Genomic DNA, 23,006 nt, shown 5'->3' with positions numbered 1-23,006 from the left:
TACTAAATCTCAAACAGAAGGTTAAGATGAATTAAAAGCTTAAGTCCCAACACAATATCTATGAAGTAAACTCACGGACAAAAGGAATAAACAAATCTCTTCAAAATTCCATTACTCAAACATGATATTCCAAAACAATCTCAAATCTTCTTAGTTTTATTTAAAACTTGTACTATACGTGAACATCTATCAATCTCTTAACTTTCACTACATCAAGTATGTTTAGATTAAAAATTCAGCAAATTATATCTATAAATTTACCTAATCAATTAACATGCTACTGAACCATTACAGCTATAGGACAAAACACCTTCTTTGTAACTCAAGACATACGTCATGAAGGTCATCAGTAAAGTCTACCCACTTCCATTATTCAAATAAAAGTAATTCACTACAATAGTCTCTCAACAAAAGATAATAAAATTCAAAACCAATACACCCTAAATAACAAGATTCTGACATCATTACATCATAACAGTTCCAAAGCCTATGATTTTAGACATTTCAGTCAAACCACTCATATATTACTATCTCATCATGCACAACAAAACATGACAACATGCCAAAGGAGTTGCAGGCTGAGCCCCTGGGCTATTGGCTGAGCCCTTGGGCTGCTGGCTAAGCTCCCGTGCTGATCTTTTTTTTGTTCCATTTCCTCTCTTTTCATCTTCTTTTCATTATTCTCTACATACCCCCTATGAAACTCTAACACATATTTCATTTGAAATCTTAAGAATCTATCTCAATACAAAAAAAAGAAAGGATATACACAACTTGCAAATTCATTTGGAAAGAAACCATCACTTGAGTTTCCCATCTAAAAATCAACACCAAAACAAGAAAAATAGAAGTTCTAGAAATATTTTAAGAAGAGAGAGCCTTATCCCTTAGGAAACTACTCCCAAACTTTCTTGCAATAAACCCTTTTCAAGCCCACTTCTTGTTGTCCATGATTTCTCTGAACCTCCTCCCTTACTTGTTCTCTTCCTTTTTTTTTCATTTTCTCACAATTTCCCTTCTCTCTGCCTTTCCCGATTTCTTCTCCCTTTCTCTTTCCCTCTTTCTATAAATATATATAGTTCTCTTCATGAATAGCAAAAATTCATGTAGGCAAGGAAGGCTTTATTGTCAAGTTTCCCCATATTCTCGTTCTATATAGAGAACCCTAAAAACTCATACTCTTCTGCTAAGAATGCATAAAAAGGCATTAACAGTATATGAAATAACATTTATGATCGAAAGCAAAAGGACACATGCCATCACCTAATCTTTCATGAAGCCTACACCTATAGGTAGGTGATCATGTGTCTTCTTATCTAACAAAAAGCATTACTAGGTTTGCCTGACTTTTGATGTGCTAGCTAGTGCATCCACAATATTAAGTTGCAATAGGGCCAGGCTTTTAAAAACCCAGGCCCGACATTGTTGGGCTCTTGGGGCCCTATTTTACCGTTAGACCATTTTGTTCGTTCACTAAAAATCAATTTTTTTTTTGTTTTTGAATAGATAGGCTCTTGCCAACTAAGCTTTCTCCTTGGGATTAACAACTAAAATTGAGTTTATCCGTCATTTCTCCCTCTTATTTATAGCCTCTCATTCCTTTTTTATTTTCTTAAATTCCCAATGTGAGACTAAAGATGAGTACATTCTTTAGTTTTCCTCTATTTTTTGGAACAAAAAAGAAGTGTTTTTCAGTCCCACATTTAATACTTAAGAGAAGGAATAAAGGATGAGATGTCTATAAATAAAGTTAGATATCCCAATTCCCTAACCGATCTTTGACGGTCACAGCATTTAGAGCACGGTAGTCGACACAAAAGTGCCATGTACCGTCTTTCTTTTTCACCAACAGTACAGGGGAAGAGAATGGACTAACACTGGGTCGAATGATCTCAGATTGGAGCATCTCAGCCACCAAGCGCTCAATCTCTGTATTCTTTAAATGGGGATACCTGTATGGCCTAACATTCACCGGTGAAGTATTGGGCTGTAAACGAATAGCATGGTCGTGGCTATGGAGAGGAGGAAGCCCTGTAGGAGCCTGAAAGATGTCGATGAATGATTGTAATAACTCCACCAAATCAGCAGACAGTGAGGGTGAAGTGGACGGTGGCTTCGGTTGAAGCTTGAGGTGGAACAGAGCAGCACAAGGGCAATTTTTGATCAAGCGGTGCAGAGACTGATATTGTAAGGGGGTGGCTGTAATAGGGGAATTGCCCTGAAGAGTGATGGCAGTGGAACCATCCTTGAACTCCAAGGTCAATTGACGATAATTGAGCAAAATCGGACCCAGTTGGCGTAGCCATTGTACCCCTAAAATAAGATCAGCACCAACGATGGGTAAGATATAAGCATCAAGGATAATCAAATGAGTAGGGAATTGTAGGGGAGCATTGCGAACCATACCTTCGCTTGTAATACGCTCCCCATTGCAAACAAAGACTGTGAAATTTGGTGCAGAGGCAATATCCAAACCCAGGTGATGCGCCACACGGCTTTGAACAAAGTTGTGGGTATTGTCGCTATCCACCAAGACTTGAACCGGAGTACCGTGAATAGTCCCAGTGAAGCGCAGAGTGGCCGGCTAGTTCGCACCAGTGAAGGCATGGTACGAGATCTCAGTAGAGACAATAGGATCCCCCAGTGGGGCATCAACAAGTTCTGGTGGTTCCTCAACCACTGCAACATCCTCGTCAGAAGGGTCATCGTCAAACTCCAGAAGAAAAAGTTAGCGGCTCTTGCAGCGGTGGCCGGGGGTAAACCGCCCATCACAATTTAGTAGAGACCCTTCTCTCTACGACTCTGCATCTTGGCGGGGCTTAGACGACGAATAGGAAGCCGAGAAGGAGGTGGTTTAAGCAGAGGTACTGAAGGAGTAGACGGAGCCGGAAGGGAGAGCAATGGAGATTTGACAGAGGATTGGTGAGGAGATTTTCGTACGGTGGAAAGTTTGGATTCCTGGAGTCGCGCGAGGTCCACGGCCTGAGCCATGGACGTAGGCCGGAAAGCAAGGACCTCAGAGCGAATATCCGAACGAAGACCCGAGATGAAGCAACTAAGTAAAAAGGAAGGAGGAACATCAAAGATCCGATTGGCCAACATTTTGAACTGTGACTGGTAGTCAGCGACAGAGGAGATCTGAGAGAGTTTAAAAAGAGCTCCTTGAGGATCATCGAAAGCAGAGGGGCCAAAACGAATCTCAATCGTCCGACAAAAGACAGGCCATGTGGGAAATTGGGCGCTCCGATACATCCACTGGAACCATTGCAAGGCTGGGACATCCAAATGGAAGGACGAGATGAGAAGCCGTTGGTCATCCTTGGTGCCGTGATAGTCGAAGAAACGATCGGCCTTAAAAATCCAGCCGGTGGGATCATTGCCGTCAAAACGTGGAAAATCCAGTCGAATGGTACGAGTCTGGATTGTGGGCTGTGGAATGGGGTGAGCCAAAAATGGTGGGGGCATGTAAGGGGGAATAAAACCGGCCGGTGGTGCTTCAGATGTATTGGCAGAGCCTAGTTCCGGAAAGGGAAGACGGACTAGTTGCTCCAACCGACCATCCATCGCCGTCAAGCGAAGGACCAGCTCCGATAGAGTCTTCTGCTGATCGTCGAGGGCAAATTGGAGGGAGTCCAAGCGCTCGCCATGAGCGGAGGAAGACTCACGAAGTGTTTTAACCGCGTCATCGAGTTGCCGAAGTCGGGTACCCTCGGCCATGGGAGCACAATGAAAGCACCAAAATGATAGAGAAGAGAATAGAAAAAGGAAAAATGAAGAGAAAATTAAACTAAAGTTTCTTCTTCAGGTCTATTCATTCACTATTCATGGTTTATATAACCAATACAATTCACCACTATTCAGTTATTTTAATATTACTTTTGCAGATCTCAAATCATAATAGAAAGTCACACGAAATTCCTGAGTTTGTTAAGGCGTGTCCTCTTTCTAATGCTCTTGCGTAGTGGAGCGACAGTGTCATCCATGCCTTCCACATCAGCCCTATCTTGATCAACACCTGGCACTGTATCAGCTGTTAATGTACAAGTCAAAAACTTAAGAGAAGAAATAAAGAATGAGAATGTGAAGCTTGCGTTATTTTTATTTTTATTTTATATAAATATAAATATATGTAAATTTGTATACATGCTTCAGCCCAAATCCGACACTAGCCTAGGAATCTCAATCCTTGCCTGCCCTGCAGGATGAAAAGCCCACCTGAGCCCAATGGGCTTCGACAAGTATGAGCCCACTAGTTCAAACTTGCACCCCTACAAAATATGAAGTGCGTAAGCACACCAAATCATGGGAGCCAAATAGTTAAGAATTACGAGACTGAGTGAGGAGAGGTTTTAATAATCGGTAATTAGATCTCAATTTCCACCAATCCGATACAGTCATTCATATCCAAAATCCCTATAAATTCCCTTTTTTTGGAATTTGAGGACCAATTTTATGGTTCTTAAACACCAATTCGGATCAATTCCGATCCGGACTAGAATACCGATTCCATGTTTTAAGCCTTGGTGAGAGACGATCTGATTAAGAATAATAGAAATCTCAAGAGTCAAGATACCTTTAAAATATTATTAGGATCTAACAAAACCATCACCCTCAAAAGGCAACTTCAATAGCTGGTAACTGACTCAGTTGGCCTTCTAAAAAAAATTAGATCGAGTAGAGAGATTCATTCCGCTTATATTGGAAAATATAGATATATTCCCATTGCAAATAAAATCTTGCCTTTTTTATTTTCTTGAGTAAAAAAATATAATCTTGCCATAGATTGTCAAATCCTTTTAAGGTGTGAGGTTTCAACTCTCAAGTTAGTACATTCTCCCCAATTGCCATTGAAGGAGCTCATCTTCCCTTAGAGAAGTTCGCCTTCATCCGGTATGTACATCTCTCTCTTTCTCTCTCTCACACACACATACACAGTTTCTTGACCAAGTAAGAAATCTAAGAAATAGAGAGATGTTGGTGATTTTTTTATGTGTCTAATGTAGTTCGATCTAGTGTATGGGCATTAGATGTGTCTGTGTCTATCCCTTGGTTCTTCGTCTTTTTTGCCCAATGTGGATGTTAAATGTATTGATATATGGGATAAGGTTATGGTTGTTGTTGTTGTTAAATGAATTAATATAAACCTATTTTTTTGTAAGTGTTGCTACTTCAATCTATTGGTTGCGGGTTCAAAACTTGGAAACAGCCTCTTTTGCGAAGCAGGGGGAAGCAGGAGATTGGTGCATGGGTTGCTTTTTCTTTTTTTTTAAATCGGCTCTGGAGCTGTTGGCATATCAATACCTAACAGATTTTGAATCGAATGTATATTTTTATTAGCTATTTGATGACTGAACAGGAGAGTAAGAGGGTGAAGATCGATGGGTTGTGCGAAATTGATGTTAGAACTCATTGCGAAGGAAAGATCTTGCAACACCACTTTCCAGAAGATAAAAAAGGGTTTAAAGAAGAAAACCTACGAGTTCTCCACACTTTGTGATGTTGATGCCTGCTTGATCATCTTTGGGCCCAAACAAGGTAACCGTTTGATCGAACCAAAGACTTGGCCAGAGAACCGTGAAGATGTTCTCAACATCATCGAATGGTTTAGAAAGAACTGTACAGCTACAGAAGGACGAGGGAATCGACACATAGACATTCCTGAATTCTATGAAGACCAAATTAAGAAGCTTCGTAGAGAGTTGACCGAGTTAAAGCAACAAAATAGCAAAACTCAGTACCCTACGTGGGACAACCGTCTAGATAATCTCTTTGTGGACCAACTCAAACACCTTGCTGCATCGTTGGATTCAAAGATTGAATTTCTGAAGACTATGATTGATCTTAATAAGGGATATCACTATGTGTTGGATGATGTCGCAAGGTTGATAGAATACTTTGTCCCACCAATGAATCAAAACCCTGCTCCTTCTCTTCCTCTTCCTATTCTTGCTTATAGAGATTCTTATAATAGGAGTACAATGGATGACATGCACATGCACTTGAACCCTCACCACCAGCCCTATTGTGCTTTGGATCAATCTCTTGTGATCAACGGTATGGAATGCATGGGAAATTACTATGGTACATCGAATAGCATTATTCCTTATCATCCTACGGCTGTTGTATCTCCGATGTCTAATCAGATCTGTTACAATCCCATCCCAACGGTTGTTGAGATGACCGTAATCAACAATGCCGAAGGAGGATCGGTACGGCCTTGCTACTTCAGTCATCCCTATTTTGCACCACCGCTGCATCAGATCAATGAGTTTTTTGATTTGCATGATTATCATCATGATCTGGATGATAAACGGTCATAGGTTCTCCACTTATGTTTTAATTGATACATATGTCTAGCTGCTACAACTTTGACTATCCCAAATTTGTCTTTTATTATATCTTTATGAGGAGGTAGAACTTAAGAGTGGGGATTATTAATGGTTAGATGAACTAATGTAAGTATCATATGGTAATAATTTGTGATTAAAGAGAAGAAGATTTTATTAGTAGTTCTATTTCTTTGTGTTTTTTCACTTCTATGATTTGAATTGGGTTTCTCATTTGTGTTGTTAGGCTCTTGATTAAGAAGATCAAAATGGTGGTTAAGTATATATGACAGCATGATAGGAGCTTATTTGTCCAAAATACTATTCTAGGCCTATCACTACCCATCACTAGCACTTTATTTGGGGTACCATTGAGATTCAATTCCATCACATATGAATCTACATATAAATAAGGGCAAAAGATCTCTACTTGGTCACTTGGTCTCTACACAAGCATTTAGGTCAATGGGTGATCACACCTGGGTATCTACCCAGGGGATAGAGGCGTCATCTCATGGTGGCCACTGAGAGGGCATAGGAAACACCACCAAGTAGAGATCTTTTTCCCTAAAATTATATATAGTTCTCTTCATTAATAGCAAAAATTCATGTAGGCAAGGAAGGCTTTATTGTCAAGTTTTCCTCATATTCTCGTTCTATGTAGAGAGCCCTAAAAACTCATACTCTTCTACTAAGAATGCATAAAATGGCATTAACAGTATATGAAGTAACATTTATGAAAGTAAAAGGACACATGTCATAACCTAATTGTTCATGAAGCCTACACGTATAGCTAGGTGATCATGTGTCTTCTTAGCTAACAAAAAGCATTACTAGGTTTGCCTGACTTTTGATGTGCTAGCTAGTGCATCCACAATATTAAGGTGCAATAGGGCCTGGCTTTTAAAAACCCAAGCCCGACACTGTTGGGCTCTTGGGGCCCTATTTTACCCTTAGACCATTTTGTTCATTCACTAAAAATCAAATTTTTTTGGTTTTTGAATAGATAGGTTCTTGCGAACTAAGCTTTCTCCTTGGGATTAACAACTAAAATTGAGTTTATCCGTCAGTTCTCCCTCTTATTTATAGGCTCTCATTCCTTTTTTGTTTTCTTAAATTCCCAATGTGAGACTAAAGATGAGTACATTCTTTAGTTTTCCTCTATTTTTTGGAACAAAAAAGAAGTGTTTTTCAGTTCCACATTTAATGCTTAAGAGAAGGAATAAAGAATGAGATGTCTATAAATAAAGTTAGATATCCCAATTCCCCAACCAATCTTTGACGGTCACAGCATTTAGAACATGGTAGTCGTCACAGAAGCACCATGTACCGTCTTTCTTTTTCACCAACTGTACGGGGGAAGAGAATGGACTAACACTGGGTCGGATGATCTCAGATTGGAGCATTTCAGCCACCAAGCGCTCAATCTCCGTCTTCTGAAAATGGGATACCTGTATGGCCTAACATTCACAGGTGAAGTATTGGGCTGTAAATAAATAGCATGGTCGCGGCTACGGAGTGGAGGAAGCCCTGTAGGAGCCGAAAAGACGTCGGTGAATGATTGTAATAACTCCACCAAATCAGCAGACAGCGACGGTGAAGTGGACGGTGGCACCAGTTGAAGCTCGAGGTGGAACAGAGCAACATAAGAGCCATTTTCCATCAAGCAGCGCAGAGACTGATACTGTAAGGGGGTGGCTGTAACAGGGGAATTGCCCTGAAGAGTGATGGGAGTGGAACCATCCTTGAACTTTGAGGTCAATCGACGATAATTGAGCAAAATCGGACCCAGTTGGCGCAGCCATTGTACCCTCAAAATAAGATCAGCACCAACGATGGGTAATACATAAGCATCAAGGATAACCAAATGAGTAGGGAATTGCAGGGGAACATTGCAAACCATACCTTCGCTTGTAATACGCTCCCCATTGCCAACCAAGATTGTGAAATTTGGTGTAGAGGCAATATCCAAACCCAGATGATGCGCCACACGACTTTGAACAAAGTTGTGGGTACTGCCGCTATCCACCAAAACTTGAACCGGAGTATCGTGAATAGTCCCAATGAAGTGCAGAGTGGTCGACGAGTTTGCACCAGTGAAGGCATGGTACGAGATCTCAGTAGAGACAATAGGATCCCCTGATGGGGTGTCAATAGGTTCTGGTGGTTCCTCAACCACTACAGCATCCTCGTTGGAAGGGTCATCGTCGAACTCTAGAAGAAAAAGTTTACAGCTCTTGCAGTGGTGGCTGGGGGTAAACTGCTCATCGTAATTATAGCAGAGACCCTTCTCTCTACAGCTCTGCATCACGACGGGGCTTAGGCAACTAATAGGAAGCCGAGAAGGAGGTGGTGTAAGCAGAGGTATTGAAGGAGTAGACGGAGCTGGAAGAGAGAGCAATGAAGATTTGACAGAGGATTGTCAAGGAGATGTGCATACGGTGGAAAGTTTGGATTCCTGGAGTCGCGCGTGGTCCACGGCCTGAGCCATGGACGTAGGCCGGAAAGCAAGGACCTTATAGCGAATATCCGAACGAAGACCCGAGATGAAGCAACTGAGAAAAATTGAAGGAGGAACATTGAAGATCCGATTGGCCAATGTTTCGAACTGTGACTGGTAGTCAGCGACACAGGAGGTCTGAGAGAGTTTAGAAAGAGCTCCTTGAGGATTATCGAAAGCAGAGGGGCCAAAACGAATCTCAATTGCCCGACAAAAGACAAGCCATGTGGGAAATTGGGCACTCCGATACATCCACTGGAACCATTGCAAGGCTGGGCCGTCCATATGGCAGGACGACATGAGCAGCCGTTGGTCATCCCTGGTGCCGTGATAGTCGAAGAAACGATCAGCCTTAAATATCCAGACGGTGGGATCATTGCCGTCAAAATGTGGAAAATCCAGTGGAATGGTACGAGTCTGGATCGTGGGCTATGGAATGGGGTGGGCCGGAAATGGTGGGGGCATGTAAGGGGGAATAAAACCGGCCGATGGTGCTTCAAATGTATTGGCAGAGCCTGGTTCCGGAAAGGGAAGACGATCGAGTTGCTCCAACCGACCATCCATCGTCGTCAAGCGAAGGACCAGCACCGATAAAGTCTTCTGCTGATCGTCGAGGGAAAATTGGAGGGAGTCCAAGCGCTCGCCATGAGTTGAGGAAGACTCACGAAGTGTTTTAACCGTGTCATCGAGTTGCCGAAGTCGCGTACCCTCAGCGATGGGAGTGCAATGGAAGTACCAAAATGATAGAGAAGAGAATAGAAAAAGGAAAAACAAAGAGAAAATTAAACTAAAGTTTCTTCTTCATGTCTATTCATTCACTATTCATGATTTATATAACCAATACAATTCACCACTATTCAGTTATTTGAATATTACTTTTGTAGATCTCAAATCATAACAGAAAGTCACACAAAATTCCTGAGTTTGTTAAGGCGTGTCCTCTTTCTAATGCTCCTGCGTAGTGAAGCGACAGTGTCATCCATGCTTGCCACATCAGCCCTATCTTGATCAGCACCTGGCACTGTATCAACTATTAATGTACAAGTCAAAAACTTAAGAGAAGAAATAAAGAATGAGAACGTGAAGCTTCTGTCATTTTTATTTTTATTTTATATAAATATAAATATATGTAAATTTATATACATGCTTCAGCCCAAATCCAACACTGGCCTCAGAATCTCAATCCTTGCCTGCCCTGTAGGATGAAAAGCCCACCTGAGCCCGATGGGCTTCTACAGGTTTGAGCCCACTAGGTCAAACTTGCACCCCTACAAAATATGAAGTGCGTAAGCACACCAAATCTTGGGAGCCAAATAGTTAAGAATTACCAGACTGAGTGAGGAGAGGTTTTAATAATTGGTAATTGGATCTCAATTTCCACCAATCCGATACAGTCACTCATATCCAAAAGCCATATAAATTCCCTTTTTTTTTTAAATTTGAGGACCAATTTTATGGTTCTTAAACACCAATTCGGATCGATTCCAATACGGACTAGAATACCGATTCCATGTTTTAAGCCATGGTGAGAGACGATCAGATTAAGAATAATAGAAATCTCAAGAGTCAAGATACCTTTAAAATATTATTAGGATCTAACAAAACCATCACCCTCAAAGGGCAACCATGGTGAGAGACGATCAGATTAAGAATAATAGAAATCTCAAGAGTCAAGATACCTTTAAAATATTATTAGGATCTAACAAAACCATCACCCTCAAAGGGCAACTTCAATAGCTGGTAACTGACTCAGTTGGCCTTCTAAAAAAAAATAGATCGAGTAGAGAGATTCATTCCGCTTATATCGGAAAATATAGATATATTCCCAATGCAAATAAAATCTTGCCTTTTTTATTTAAAAAAATATTATCTTGCCATAGATTGTCAAATCCTTTTAAGGTGTGAGGTTTCGACTCTCAAGTTAGCACATTCTCCTCAATCGCCATTGAGGGAGCTCATCTTCCCTCAGAGAAGTCCGCCTTCGTCTGGTATGTACATCTCTCTCTCTTTCTCTCTCTCTCTCTCTCTCTCTCTCTCTCTCTCACACACACACACACACACACACACACACACACACACACACACACACACACACACACACATACACAGTTTCTTGACCAAGTAAGAAATCTAAGAAACAGAGAGATGTTGGTGATGTTTTTTATGTGTCTAATGTAGTTCGATCTAGTGTATGGGCATTAGTTGTGTCTGTGTCTATCCCTTGGTTCTTTGCCTTTTTTGCCCAATGTATATGTTAAATGTATTAATATATGGGATAAGGTTATGTCTATTGTTGTTGTTAAATGTATTACTATAAACCTGTTTTTTTGTAAGTTTTGCTATTTCAATCTGTTGGTTGAGGGTTCAAAACTTGGAAACAACCTCTTTTACGAAGCAGGGGGAAGTAGGAGCCTAGTGCATGGGTTGCTTTTTTTTTTTTTTAATTAGCTCTGGAGCTGTTGGCGTATCAATACCTAACAGATTTTTAATCGAATGTAGATTTTTATTATCTATTTGATGACTGAACAGCTCTGGTGAAGATTGATGGGTCGTGCGAAAGTGAAGTTAGAACTCATTGCGAAGGAAAGATCTCGCATAACCACTTTCCAGAAGAGAAAAAAGGGTTTAAAGAAGAAAACCTACGAGTTCTCCACACTTTGTGATGTTGATGCCTGCTTGATCAGCTTTGGGCCTGATCATCTTTGGGCCCAAACAAGGTAACCGTTTGATCGAACCAGAGACTTGGCCGGAGAACTGTGAAGATGTTCTCAACATCATCGAACAGTTTAGAAAGAACTGTATAGCTACAGAAGGACGAGGAAATCGACACATAGGCATTCCTGAATTCTATGAAGACCAAATTAAGAAGCTTCGTAGAGAGTTGACCGAGTTACGGCAACACAATAGCAAAACTCAGTACCCAACGTGGGACAACCATCTAGATAATCTCTCTGTGGACCAGCTCAAGCACCTTGCCGCATCGTTGGATTCAAAGATTGAATTTCTGAAGGCTATAATTGATCTTAATGAAGGAAATCACTATGTGTTGGATGATGTCGTAGGGTTGATAGAATACTCTGTCCCACCAATGAATCAAAACCCTGCTCCTCCTCTTCCTCTTCCTCTTATTCCTTATAGAGATTCTTATAATAGGAGTACAATGGATGACATGCACATGCGCTTGAACCCTCACTACCAGCCCTATTATGCTTCGGATCCATCTCTTGTGATCAACGGTATGGATTGCATGGGAAATTACTATGGTACATCAAATAGCATTATTCCTTATCATCCTACGGCTGTTGTATCTCCGATGTCTAATCAGATCTGTTACAATCCCATGCCAATGGTTGATGAGATGACCGTAATCAACAATGCCAGAGGAGGATCGGTACGGCTTATGCACCACTGCTGTATCAGATCAATGAGTTTTCTGATTTGCATGATTATCATCATGATTTGGATGATAAACGGTCATAGGTTCTCCCCTTATGTTTTAATTGATACATATGTCTAGCTACTATAGTTTTGACTATCCCAAATTTGTCTTTTATTATATCTTTTATGAGGAGGTAGAACTTAAGAGTGGGGATTATTAATGGTTAGATGAACTAATGTAAGTATTATATGGTAATAATTTGTGATTAAAGAGAAGAAGATTTTATTAGTAGTTCTATTTCTTTGTGTTTTTCACTTTTATGATTTGAATTAGGTTTCTCGTTTGTGTTGTTAAGCTCTTGATTAAGAAGAGCAAAATGGTGGTTATGTATATATGACAGCATGATAGGAGCTTATTTGTCCAAAATTATATTCTAGGCCTATCACTACCCATCACTAGCACTTTATTTGGGGTACCATTGTGATTCAATTCCATCACATATGAATCTATATATAAATAAGGGCAAAAGATCTCTACTTGGTCACATGGTCTCTACACAAGCATTTAGGTCAATGGGTGATCACACCTGGGTATCTACCCAGGGGATAGAGGCGTCATCTCATGGTTCCCTGTGAGAGGGCATAGGAAACACCACCAAGTAGAGATCTTTTTCCCTATAAATATATATAGTTCTCTTCATTAATAGTAAAAATTCATGTAGGCAAGGAAGGTTTTATTGGCAAGTTTTCCTCATATTCTCGTTCTATGTAGAGAACCCTAAAAATTCATACTCTTCTGCTAAGAATGCATAAAAAGGCATTAACAGTATATGAAATGACATTTATGAAAGCAAAAGGACACATGTCATAACCTAATCGTTCATGAAGCCTACACGTATAGGTAGGTGATCATGTGTCTTCTTAAGCATTACTAGGTTTGCCTGACTTTTGATGTGCTAGCTAGTGCATCCACAATATTACGGTGGAATAGGGCCTGGCTTTTAAAAACCCAGGCCCGACACTGTTGGGCTCTTGGGGCCCTATGTTACAGTTAGACCATTTTGTTTGTTCACTAAAAATCAAATTTTTTTTTGTTTTTGAATAGATAGGTTCTTGCCAACTAAGCTTTCTCCTTGGGATTATCAACTAAAATTGATTTTATCCGTCATTTCTGCCTCTTATTTATAGGCTCTCATTCCTTTTTTGTTTTCTTAAATTCCCAATATGAGACTAAAGATGAGTACATTCTTTAGTTTTCCACTATTTTTTGGAACAAAAAAGAAGTGTTTTTCAGTCCCACATTTAATAGTTAAGAGAAGGAATAAAGAATGAGACGTCTATAAATAAAGTTAGATATCCCAATTCCCCAATCGATCTTTGATGGTCACAGCATTTAGAGCATGGTAGTCGACACAGAAGCACCATGTACCGTCTTTCTTTTTCACCAACAGTATAGGGGAAGAGAATGGACTAGCACTGGGTCGAATGATCTCAGATTGGAGCATCTCAGCCACCAAGCGCTCAATCTCCGTCTTCTGAAAATGGGGATACCTGTATGGCCTAACATTCACCGATGAAGTATTGGGCTGTAAATGAATAGCGTGGTCACGACTACGGAGCGGAGGAAGCCCTGTAGGAGCCTGAAAGACGCCGGTGAATGATTGTAATAACTCCACCAAATCAGCAGACAGTGAGGGTGAAGTGGACGGTGGCACCGGTTGAAGCTCGAGGTGGAACAGAGCAACACAAGATCCATTTTCCATCAAGCGGCGCAGAGACTGATACTGTAAGGGGGTGGCTGTAACAGGGGAATTGCCCTGAAGAGTGATGGGAGTGGAACCATCCTTGAACTCCAAGGTCAATCGACGATAATCGAGCAAAATCGGACCCAGTTGGCGCAACCATTGTACCCCCAAAATAAGATCAGCACCAACGATAGGTAAGACATAACCATCAAGGATAATCAAATGAGTAGGGAATTGTAGGGGAACATTGCGAACCATACCTTTGCTTGTAATACGCTCCCCATTGCCAACCAAGACTGTGAAATTTGGTGTAGAGGAAATATCCAAACCCAGATGATGCGCCACACGGCTTTGAACAAAGTTGTGGGTACTGCTGCTACCCACCAAAACTTGAACCAGAGTACCATGAATAGTCCCAGTGAAGTGCAGAGTGGCCGATGAGTTCGCACCAGTGAAGGCATGGTACGAGATCTCAGTAGAGACAATAGGATCCCCCGGTGGGGTGTCAACAGGTTCTAGTGGTTCCTCAACCACTACAGCATCCTTGTCGAAAGGGTCATCGTCGAACTCCAGAAGAAAAAGTTGGCGGCTCTTATAGCGGTGTCCGGGGGTAAACCGCTCGTTGGAATTGTAGCAGAGACCCTTCGCTCTACGGCTTTGCATCTCGGTGAGGCTTAGACGATGAATAAGAAGCCGAGAAGGAGGTGGTGTAAGTAGAGGTACTGAAGGAGTAGACGGAGCCAAAAGAGAGAGCAATGGAGATTTGACAGAGGATTGGCGAGGAGATGTGCGTAAGGTGGAAAGTTTGGATTCTTGGAGTCGCACGAGGTCCACGGCCTGAGCCATGGATAGGCCAAAAAGCAAGAACCTCAGAGCAAATATCCGAACGAAGACCCGAGATGAAGCAACTGAGCAAAAAGGAAGGAGGAACATCGAAGATCCAATTGGCCAACGTTTCGAACTGTGACTGGTAGTCAGTGACAGAGGAGGTCTGAGAGAGTTTAGAAAGAACTCCTTGAGGATCATCGAAAGTAGAGGGGCTAAAACGAATCTCAATCGCCCGGCAAAAGACAGGCCATGTGGGAAATTGGACGCTCCGGTACATCCACTGGAACCATTGCAAGGCTGGGCCTTCCATATGGAAGGACAAGATGAGCAGCCGTTGGTCATCCCTGGTGCCGTGATAGTCGAAGAAACGATCGGCCTTAAAAATCCAGCTGGTCGGTGGGATCATTGCCGTCAAAAAGTGGAAAATCCAGTCGAATGGTACGAGTCTGGATCGTGGGCTATGGAATGGGGTAGGCTGGAAATGGTGGGGGCATGTAAGGGGGAATAAAACCAACCGGTGGTGCTTCAGATGTACTGGCAGAGCCTGGTTCCGAAAAGGGAAGACGAACGAGTTGCCCCAACCGACCATCCATCACCGTCAAGCGAAGGACTAGCTCCGATAGAGTCTTCTGCTGATCGTCTGATCGTCGAGGGAAAATTGGATGGAGTCCAAGCGCTCGCCATGAGCGGAGGAAGACTCATGAAGTGTTTTAACCGCGTCATCGAGTTGCCGAAGTTGAGTACCCTCGGCCATGGGAGTGCAATGAAAGCACCAAAATGATAGAGAAGAGAATGGAAAAAGGAGAAACGAAGAGAAAATTAAACTGAAGTTTCTTCTTTATGTCTATTCATTCACTATTCATGGTTTATATAACCAATACAATTCACCACTATTTAGTTATTTTAGTATTACTTTTGCAGATATCAAATCATAACAGAAAGTCACACGAAATTCCTGAGTTTGTTAGGGCATGTCCTCTTTCTAATGCTCCTGTGTAGTGGAGCGACAGTGTCATCCATGCTTACCACATCAGCCTTATCTTGATCAACACCTGGCACTGTATCAACTGTTAATGTACAAGTCAAAAACTTAAGAGAAGAAATAAAGAATGAGAATGTGAAGCTTGCGTTATTTTTATTTGAATTTATATAAATATAAATATATGTAAATTTATATACATGCTTCAACCCAAATCCAACACTGGCCTAGGATTCTCAATCCTTGCCTGCCCTGCAGGATGAAAAGCCCACCTGAGCCCGATGGGCTTCGACAGGTTTGAGCCCACTAGGTCAAACTTGCATCCCTACAAAATATGAAGTGCGTAAGCACACCAAATCATGGGAGCCAAATAGTTAAGAATTACGAGACTAAATGAGGAGAGGTTTTAATAATCGGTAATTAGATCTCAATTTCCACCAATCTGATACAGTCATTCATATCCAAAAGCCCTATAAATTCCCTTTTTTTTTGAATTTGAGGACCAAGTTTATGGTTCTTAAGCACCAATTCGGATCGATTCCGATCCGGACTAGAATACCGATTCCATGTTTTAAGCCTTGGTGAGAGACGATCTGATTAAGAATAATAGAAATCTCAAGAGTCAAGATACCTTTAAAATATTATTAGGATCTAACAAAACCATCACCCTCAAAAGGCAACTTCAATAGCTGGTAACTGACTCAGTTGGCCTTCTAAAAAAAATTAGATCGAGTAGAGAGATTCATTCCGCTTATATAAAAAAATATAAATATATTCCCATTGTAAATAAAATCTTGCTTTTTTTATTTTCTTGAGTAAAAAATATAATCTTGCCATAGATTGTCAAATCCTTTTAAGGTGTGAGGTTTCAACTCTCAAGTTAGCACTTTCTCCCCAATCGCCATTGAAGGAGCTCATCTTCCCTTAGAGAAGTCTGCCTTCCTCCGGTATGTACATCTCTCTCTCTCTCTCTCTCTCTCTCACACACACACACACACACACACACACATACACAGTTTCTTGACCAAGTAAGAAATCTCAGAAACAGAGAGATGTTGGTGATTTTTTTATGTGTCTAATATAGTTCGATCTAGTGTATGGGCATTAGATGTGTCTGTGTCTATCCCTTGGTTCTTCGTCTTTTTTGCCTAATGTGGATGTTAAATGTATTAATATATGGGATAAGGTTATGGTTGTTGTTGTTGTTAAATGTATTAATATAAACCTATTTTTTTTTTATAAGTTTTGCTATTTCAATCTGTTGGTTACGGGTTCAAAACTTGGAAACAGCCTCTTTTGCGAAGCAGGGGGAAGCAGGAGCTTGGTGCATGGGTTGCTTTGTTTTGTTTAATCAGCTCTGGAGCTGTTGGCATATCAATACCTAACAAATTTTGAATCGAATGTAGATTTTTATTATCTATTTGATGACTGAACAGCTCTGGTGAAGATCGATGGGTCGTGCAAAAGTGAAGTTAGAACTCATTGCGAAGGAAAGATCTCGCAACACCACTTTCCAGAAGAGAAAAAAGGGTTTAAAGAAGAAAACCTACGAGTTCTCCACACTTTGCGATGTTGATACCTGCTTGATCATCTTTGGGCCCAAACAAGGTAACCGTTTGATCGAACCAGAGACTTGGCCAGAGAATCGTGAAGATGTTCTCAACATCATCGAACGGTTTAGAAAGAACTATATAGCCACAGAAGGACGAGGGAATCGACACATAGGCATTCCTGAATTGTCTGAAGACCAAATTAAGAAGCTTCCTAGAGAGTTGACCGAGTTACGGAAACACAATAGCAAAACTCAGTACCCTACATGGGACAACCGTCCAGATAATCTGTTTGTGGACCAGCTCAAACACCTTGCTGCATCGTTGGATTCAAAGATTGAATTTCTGAAGGCTATGATTGATCTTAATGAAGGAAATCACTATGTGTTGGATGATGTTGTAGGGTTGATAGAATACTCTGTCCCACCAATGAATCAAAACACTGCTCCTCCTCTTCCTCTTCCTCTTATTCCTTATAGAGATTCTTATAATAGGAGTACAATGGATGACATGCACATGCACTTGAACCCTCACCACCAGCCCTATTGTGCTTTGGATCAATCTTTTGTGATCAACGGTATGGATTGCATGGGAAATTACTATGGTACATCGAATAGCATTATTCCATATCATCCTACGACTGTTGTATCTCCGATGTCTAATCAGATCTCTTATAATCCCATGCCAACGGTTGATGAGATGACCGTAATCAACAATGCTGGAGGAGGATTGGTATGGTCTTGCTACTTCAGTCATCCCTATTTTGTACCACCGCTGCATCAGATCAATGAGTTTTCCGATTTGCATGATTATCATCATGATCTGGATGATAAACGGTCATAGGTTCTCCACTTATGTTTTAATTGATACATATGTCTAGCTACTACAGCTTTGACTATCCCAAATTTGTCTTTTATTATATCTTTTATGAGGAGGTAGAACTTGAGAGTGGGGATTATTAATGGTTAGATGAACTAATGTAAGTATTATATGGTAATAATTTGTGATTAAAGAGAAGAAGATTTTATTAGTAGTTCTATTTCTTTGTGTTTTTCACTTTTATGATTTGAATTGGGTTTCTCATTTGTGTTGTTAGGCTCTTGATTAAGAAGAGCAAAATGGTGGTTAAGTATATATGACAGCATGATAGGAGCTTATTTGTCCAAAATTCAATTCTAAGCCTATCACTACCCATCACTAGCACTTTATTTGGGGTACCATTGTGATTCAATTCCATCACATATGAATTTACATATAAATAAGGGCAAAAGATCTCTACTTGGTCACATGGTCTCTACACAAGCATTTAGGTCAATGGGTGAGCACACCTGGGTATCTACCCAGGGGATAGAGGCGTCATCTCATGGTGCCTTATGAGAGGGCATAGGAAACACCACCAAGTAGAGATCTTTTTCCCTATAAATATATATAGTTCTCTTCATTAATAGCAAAAATTCTTGTAGGCAAGGAAGGCTTTATTGTCAAGTTTTCCTCATATTCTCGTTCTATATAGAGAACCCTAAAAACTCATACTCTTCTGCTAAGAATGCATAAAAAAGTATTAACAGTGTATAAAATAACATTTATGAAAACAAAAGGACACATGTCATCACCTAATCATTCATGAAGCCTACACGTATAAGTAGGTGATCATGTGTCTTCTTATCTAACAAAAAGCATTACTAGGTTTGCCTGACTTTTGATGTGCTTGCTAGTGCATCCACAATATTAAGGTGCAATGGGCCACACTTTTAAAAACCCAGGCCCCACACTGTTGGGCTTGGGGGCCCTATTTTACCGTTAGACCATTTTGTTCGTTCACTAAAAATCAACTTTTTTTGTTTTTGAATAGGTAGGTTCTTACCAACTAAGCTATCTCCTTGGGATTAACAACTAAAATTGAGTTTATCCGTCATTTCTCCCTCTTATTTATGGGTTCTCATTCCTTTTTTGTTTTCTTAAATTCCCAATGTGAGACTAAAGATGAGTACATTATTTAGTTTTCCTCTATTTTTTGGAACAAAAAAGAAGTGTTTTTCAGTCCCATATTGAATACTTAATAGAAGGAATAAAGAATGAGATGTCTATAAATAAAGTTAGATATCCCAATTCCCAACCGACTTTACTTTTATTTTTATTTTATATAATATAAAAAATTTATAAATTCATAATCGACAATATCATATGGCATATACATAAGAACACGAAATCATGGGAGCCAAACTGATTATGAATAACAGAAATCTCGAGATACCTGTTATGGATCTAACAAAATCACCCTTAAAAGGCAACCTCAATAGCTGGTAACTTATTCAGTCGCCATTGAAGGATCTCATTTTCCCTGACTGAAGTTGGCCTTCCTCTGGTATGTACATATGTCTCTCTCCATGTTCTCCCCTGTTTACAACCACCAAAAAAAAAAAAAAAAAAATGAGGAAGAAGAAGAAGAAAACAAACTTCAAGACAAAAAGGCTCAAGGTGGTCTGAGCCAGGGCCGGGGTAAAAAATATTTTTTCTCGCGTGTAAAAACTAACATAAAAATGGAATTTTTATCTACTGCTGTAACTGGAGCGCTGATGTACTCATCGTGCGGTGCAACAATAACCATGTGTGCATAGCGGGCCCCACTGTGCACACATGGCCGCTGCTGCACCGCACGATGCATACAGCAGCGCTCCAGTTACAGCAGTGGATAAAGGTCCATAAAAATGACATAAAACGGGGCCAAGCCTGGCTCGTACCGAGATTGACAGGTTCACGCCTTGGCTGCTATATCTCATTTCAACGGATCCAGATCTTCTGTGGTGCAGTTGCCCATTCGGCCTGTGTTGCGTAGACACAAGGCCACACGCAATGACTGTCTTACCCCCACTCGGGCAGGGGTAAGGTGGTCATTGTGTACAAACCTATGTCTACGCAGCACAGGCAGGATGGGGCAGCGAGGCGTAGAGGATCTGTTTCCTCTCGACCCTGTTGCACCCCTAACACAAAATATAAAAGGTTATGCTGAATTTTATAAAAAGTTCCCATACTACACAAATCCAAATTAGAGAAAGCATTTTTTTTAGAACATTAGCATGATACTAGTGAATTCACATCTTCTAAAAAATTTGACCTTTGAATAGGTGAATAGGTGATGATATGAAAAATATATCCAAAATTTTCTCCACCATAAAAAATCTGCCACATGAATGAAAAATTATTCCTATCGGAAGGAATTAGGCATGGATTGGCAATCCATTTCTGTTTATGTAAAATAAATTTTTTTTGGGGGGGGGGGGGTGGGGTGGTTTGCTTTTCTTGCTATGTAGACTACTTCTACAGGTCTACCATGTGGATCGATGTGTTGGGCAGCATATATTGTCGGAAATAAATTTTCTTTTTTTGGTAGATAACAGGGCTATTCATTCACGCGCGCCCAACGCCATCAAAAAAACAAAATACATAACAAGGTACTAAAATAAGATAGGTAGCATGACCAACAGAAGGTTTGGGTATACAGAACCCAGACCGAAGGGGCGGAAAGCGACCCGGTCTCGCATGCCAAAGACTGAGTCATCCAGAGAAGGGGATGGGTGAAAACCATTGCCCCTAATAAAGCACTGTCAACACAGCAACTGATAAGCTCATGCACTTTCGTGCCAAAAGAAAGGACCCCAAGAGTGCCGAAAAGATCTGCGCCATCATGCCCATGCGAGCCGGCATGCTGCCACGCCGAGAAGAGCTTCGGTGAACGGAGATCGGGCCACAAGATCCGTACAGCGAGAGGGGTAACGGAGCCGGCCATTTCCATGGCGACACCAATGCTAGAACCGGCATAACCTGCAAAACCAGAACCTAAAAAAGAAAAAGAAAAACCTTCTACACCAAACACCTCGGCGTTGCTCACAGCTAGCATTGTCGATACATCCAACAACTGCAGGGACTGAAACTCCATCAGCATCAGCCACGTCCCCCTGCCGATGAGGCTTCCACCACCATCCATTAATGAAACCCTTACGAGAACGAACAGCGCAGACTGATTGTTCAGCAGATCTGAGAATAAAATGGGGGGCCAAGCGCTGGGTTGGGCGAAGTCTTTCATGCTACAAGCAGGGGAATCGACATCACAGTCCCTGTCGCCAACGATCGGTGCCGAAAAATCGCTGACGGTTGGAACACAGTTTGGATAGTCCCATTGAGAAGCAGAGGCAAGTGATTCGAAGCGAACGGGCAGACAACTAAGCTGCCAAGGAGTTGCGCAAATGTTGCAGATGAGCGTATCACTATTTGCAGGCTGCATCTCGCACAGCAGGCAACTGCCATCTTCATCGCAAGGGAGTTTTCGTCGACGCTGCGCTTCCATGGTTGACGGAAAGGAGATGGCCACAGAGGGCTTGCCATCGTCGGTATCGTCGTCGTCGTCATCGGCGCCAGCATCGCCGTCTTCATCAATGGCAAGGCCGATGCTCATGGCAGAAAGGGAGGAGGAAATAGAGAATAAAACACGCACAAGGGCGGAGATAAAACACGCATGGTGGCGGACGACAATCACGCTTGCAACGGAAAGAAGAGAAAAGGGAAAAAAACCCGCTAAATGCGTACTCACTGTTGGAGTTTATATCAGTTATTTCAATTCCAATTCTTCCTTGTCGGAAATAAATTTTCAAAAACCCATTTTTTATAAGTTCAAATTAAATGAAATAATTTGTTAATTCTGCTCCCCATACCCCTTATTGTACAAATGTGATCCTTTAGTTATAAATACTTTTTTTTTTTTTTTCATAAAAAAAAATTAAATGAAATAATAATCATTAAAAAAAAAAAAAAAAAAAAAACAAAACTAAGGCTCAATTTGTTATAGCGTAAAATTTTTCTTACTTTCAATGAACCAACATACCCTCTATAATATATGTTATTTCTAATCGCTCCCTCTCACATATCTTCCTCTTATTTATTTATTTGGTAAGCACATCTTCCTCTTATTAGGAAGCCATATATTCTAACTTCTTTCTTAATTGAATTTATCTTTACTTATCTCACTCCCTCTTAGACGGAACCATATAATCCAATTTCTTTCTTATTGGGGTCCCCTCTTTTCTCTCTCTCTCTCTCTCTCTCTCTCTCTCTCTCTCTTTTGGTGTTGGGTAGTGGAAGATTATTTTTTGAGATTTAGGATTCGAAGGCGAAATTGGCGGATCAGAAGAAATTAACGGAGGTACCCGGATTCGAGCCAAGGAAGTGGTTTGTACATTACGATCATATATAGGCCCAGCCGCTCCTCTTTAATTTGTTCGGAGGTACTTGATTTTTTAAGTCATCGATTCTGTCTCCATCAGTCTGACTCCTCAAAGTGAAGGTACGTGGTATGTTCCTTTATTTCATTGATTGATACACTTCTATTTTCTCCGTTCTTGTTTTTTTTCTTCTGGTTTTTCTCTCGGAAGACAGTGTTGTTCTTGCATGCGCAGTGCACAATAGGATCAAGAGGATAGAATGGGTATTTTGATTTACAAATAAAAGCCTAGCGACCTTAAAGGCTTAAACCCTATTCCTTCTTCCATGGAGATTTAGTCTCTTACTAGGTTCAATCGGGCAGAATCTCTGTTGGATAGAATGGGTATTTTGCTTTCCAAGTTCTCTTGGTCTTTCTCCTTCTTTTTGTTTGAACTTTGAAGGCTTGAAGCCTTGAAGGGAAAGAATATGTGGGTCTGGTTTACT

The 23,006-nt window shown here is 40.9% G+C and overlaps 1 protein-coding gene across 1 annotated transcript; it reads left to right on the top strand.

The window, feature by feature from the left end:
• Nucleotides 1-5,378: 5,378 nt before the first annotated feature.
• Nucleotides 5,379-6,320, top strand: LOC122644720 (MADS-box transcription factor PHERES 2-like). Its single transcript, XM_043838113.1, has one exon. It carries the CDS (start codon nt 5,379-5,381, stop codon nt 6,318-6,320), a length of 942 nt encoding a protein of 313 aa, XP_043694048.1.
• The last annotated feature ends 16,686 nt before the right edge of the window (nt 6,321-23,006 follow it).

The sequence above is a fragment of the Telopea speciosissima genome, chromosome 11, assembly GCF_018873765.1.
Source record: "Telopea speciosissima isolate NSW1024214 ecotype Mountain lineage chromosome 11, Tspe_v1, whole genome shotgun sequence".
In the NCBI taxonomy this organism is placed as follows: Eukaryota; Viridiplantae; Streptophyta; class Magnoliopsida; order Proteales; family Proteaceae; genus Telopea; species Telopea speciosissima.
The sequence above is the reverse complement of the archived record's forward strand: the minus strand, read 5'-3'. Positions and strand labels throughout refer to the sequence as shown.

What these genes read in the sequence shown, in the direction of transcription:
- LOC122644720 (XM_043838113.1), top strand. Translation starts at nt 5,379, where the DNA reads ATGGGTTGTGCGAAATTGATGTTAGAACTCATTGCGAAGGAAAGATCT.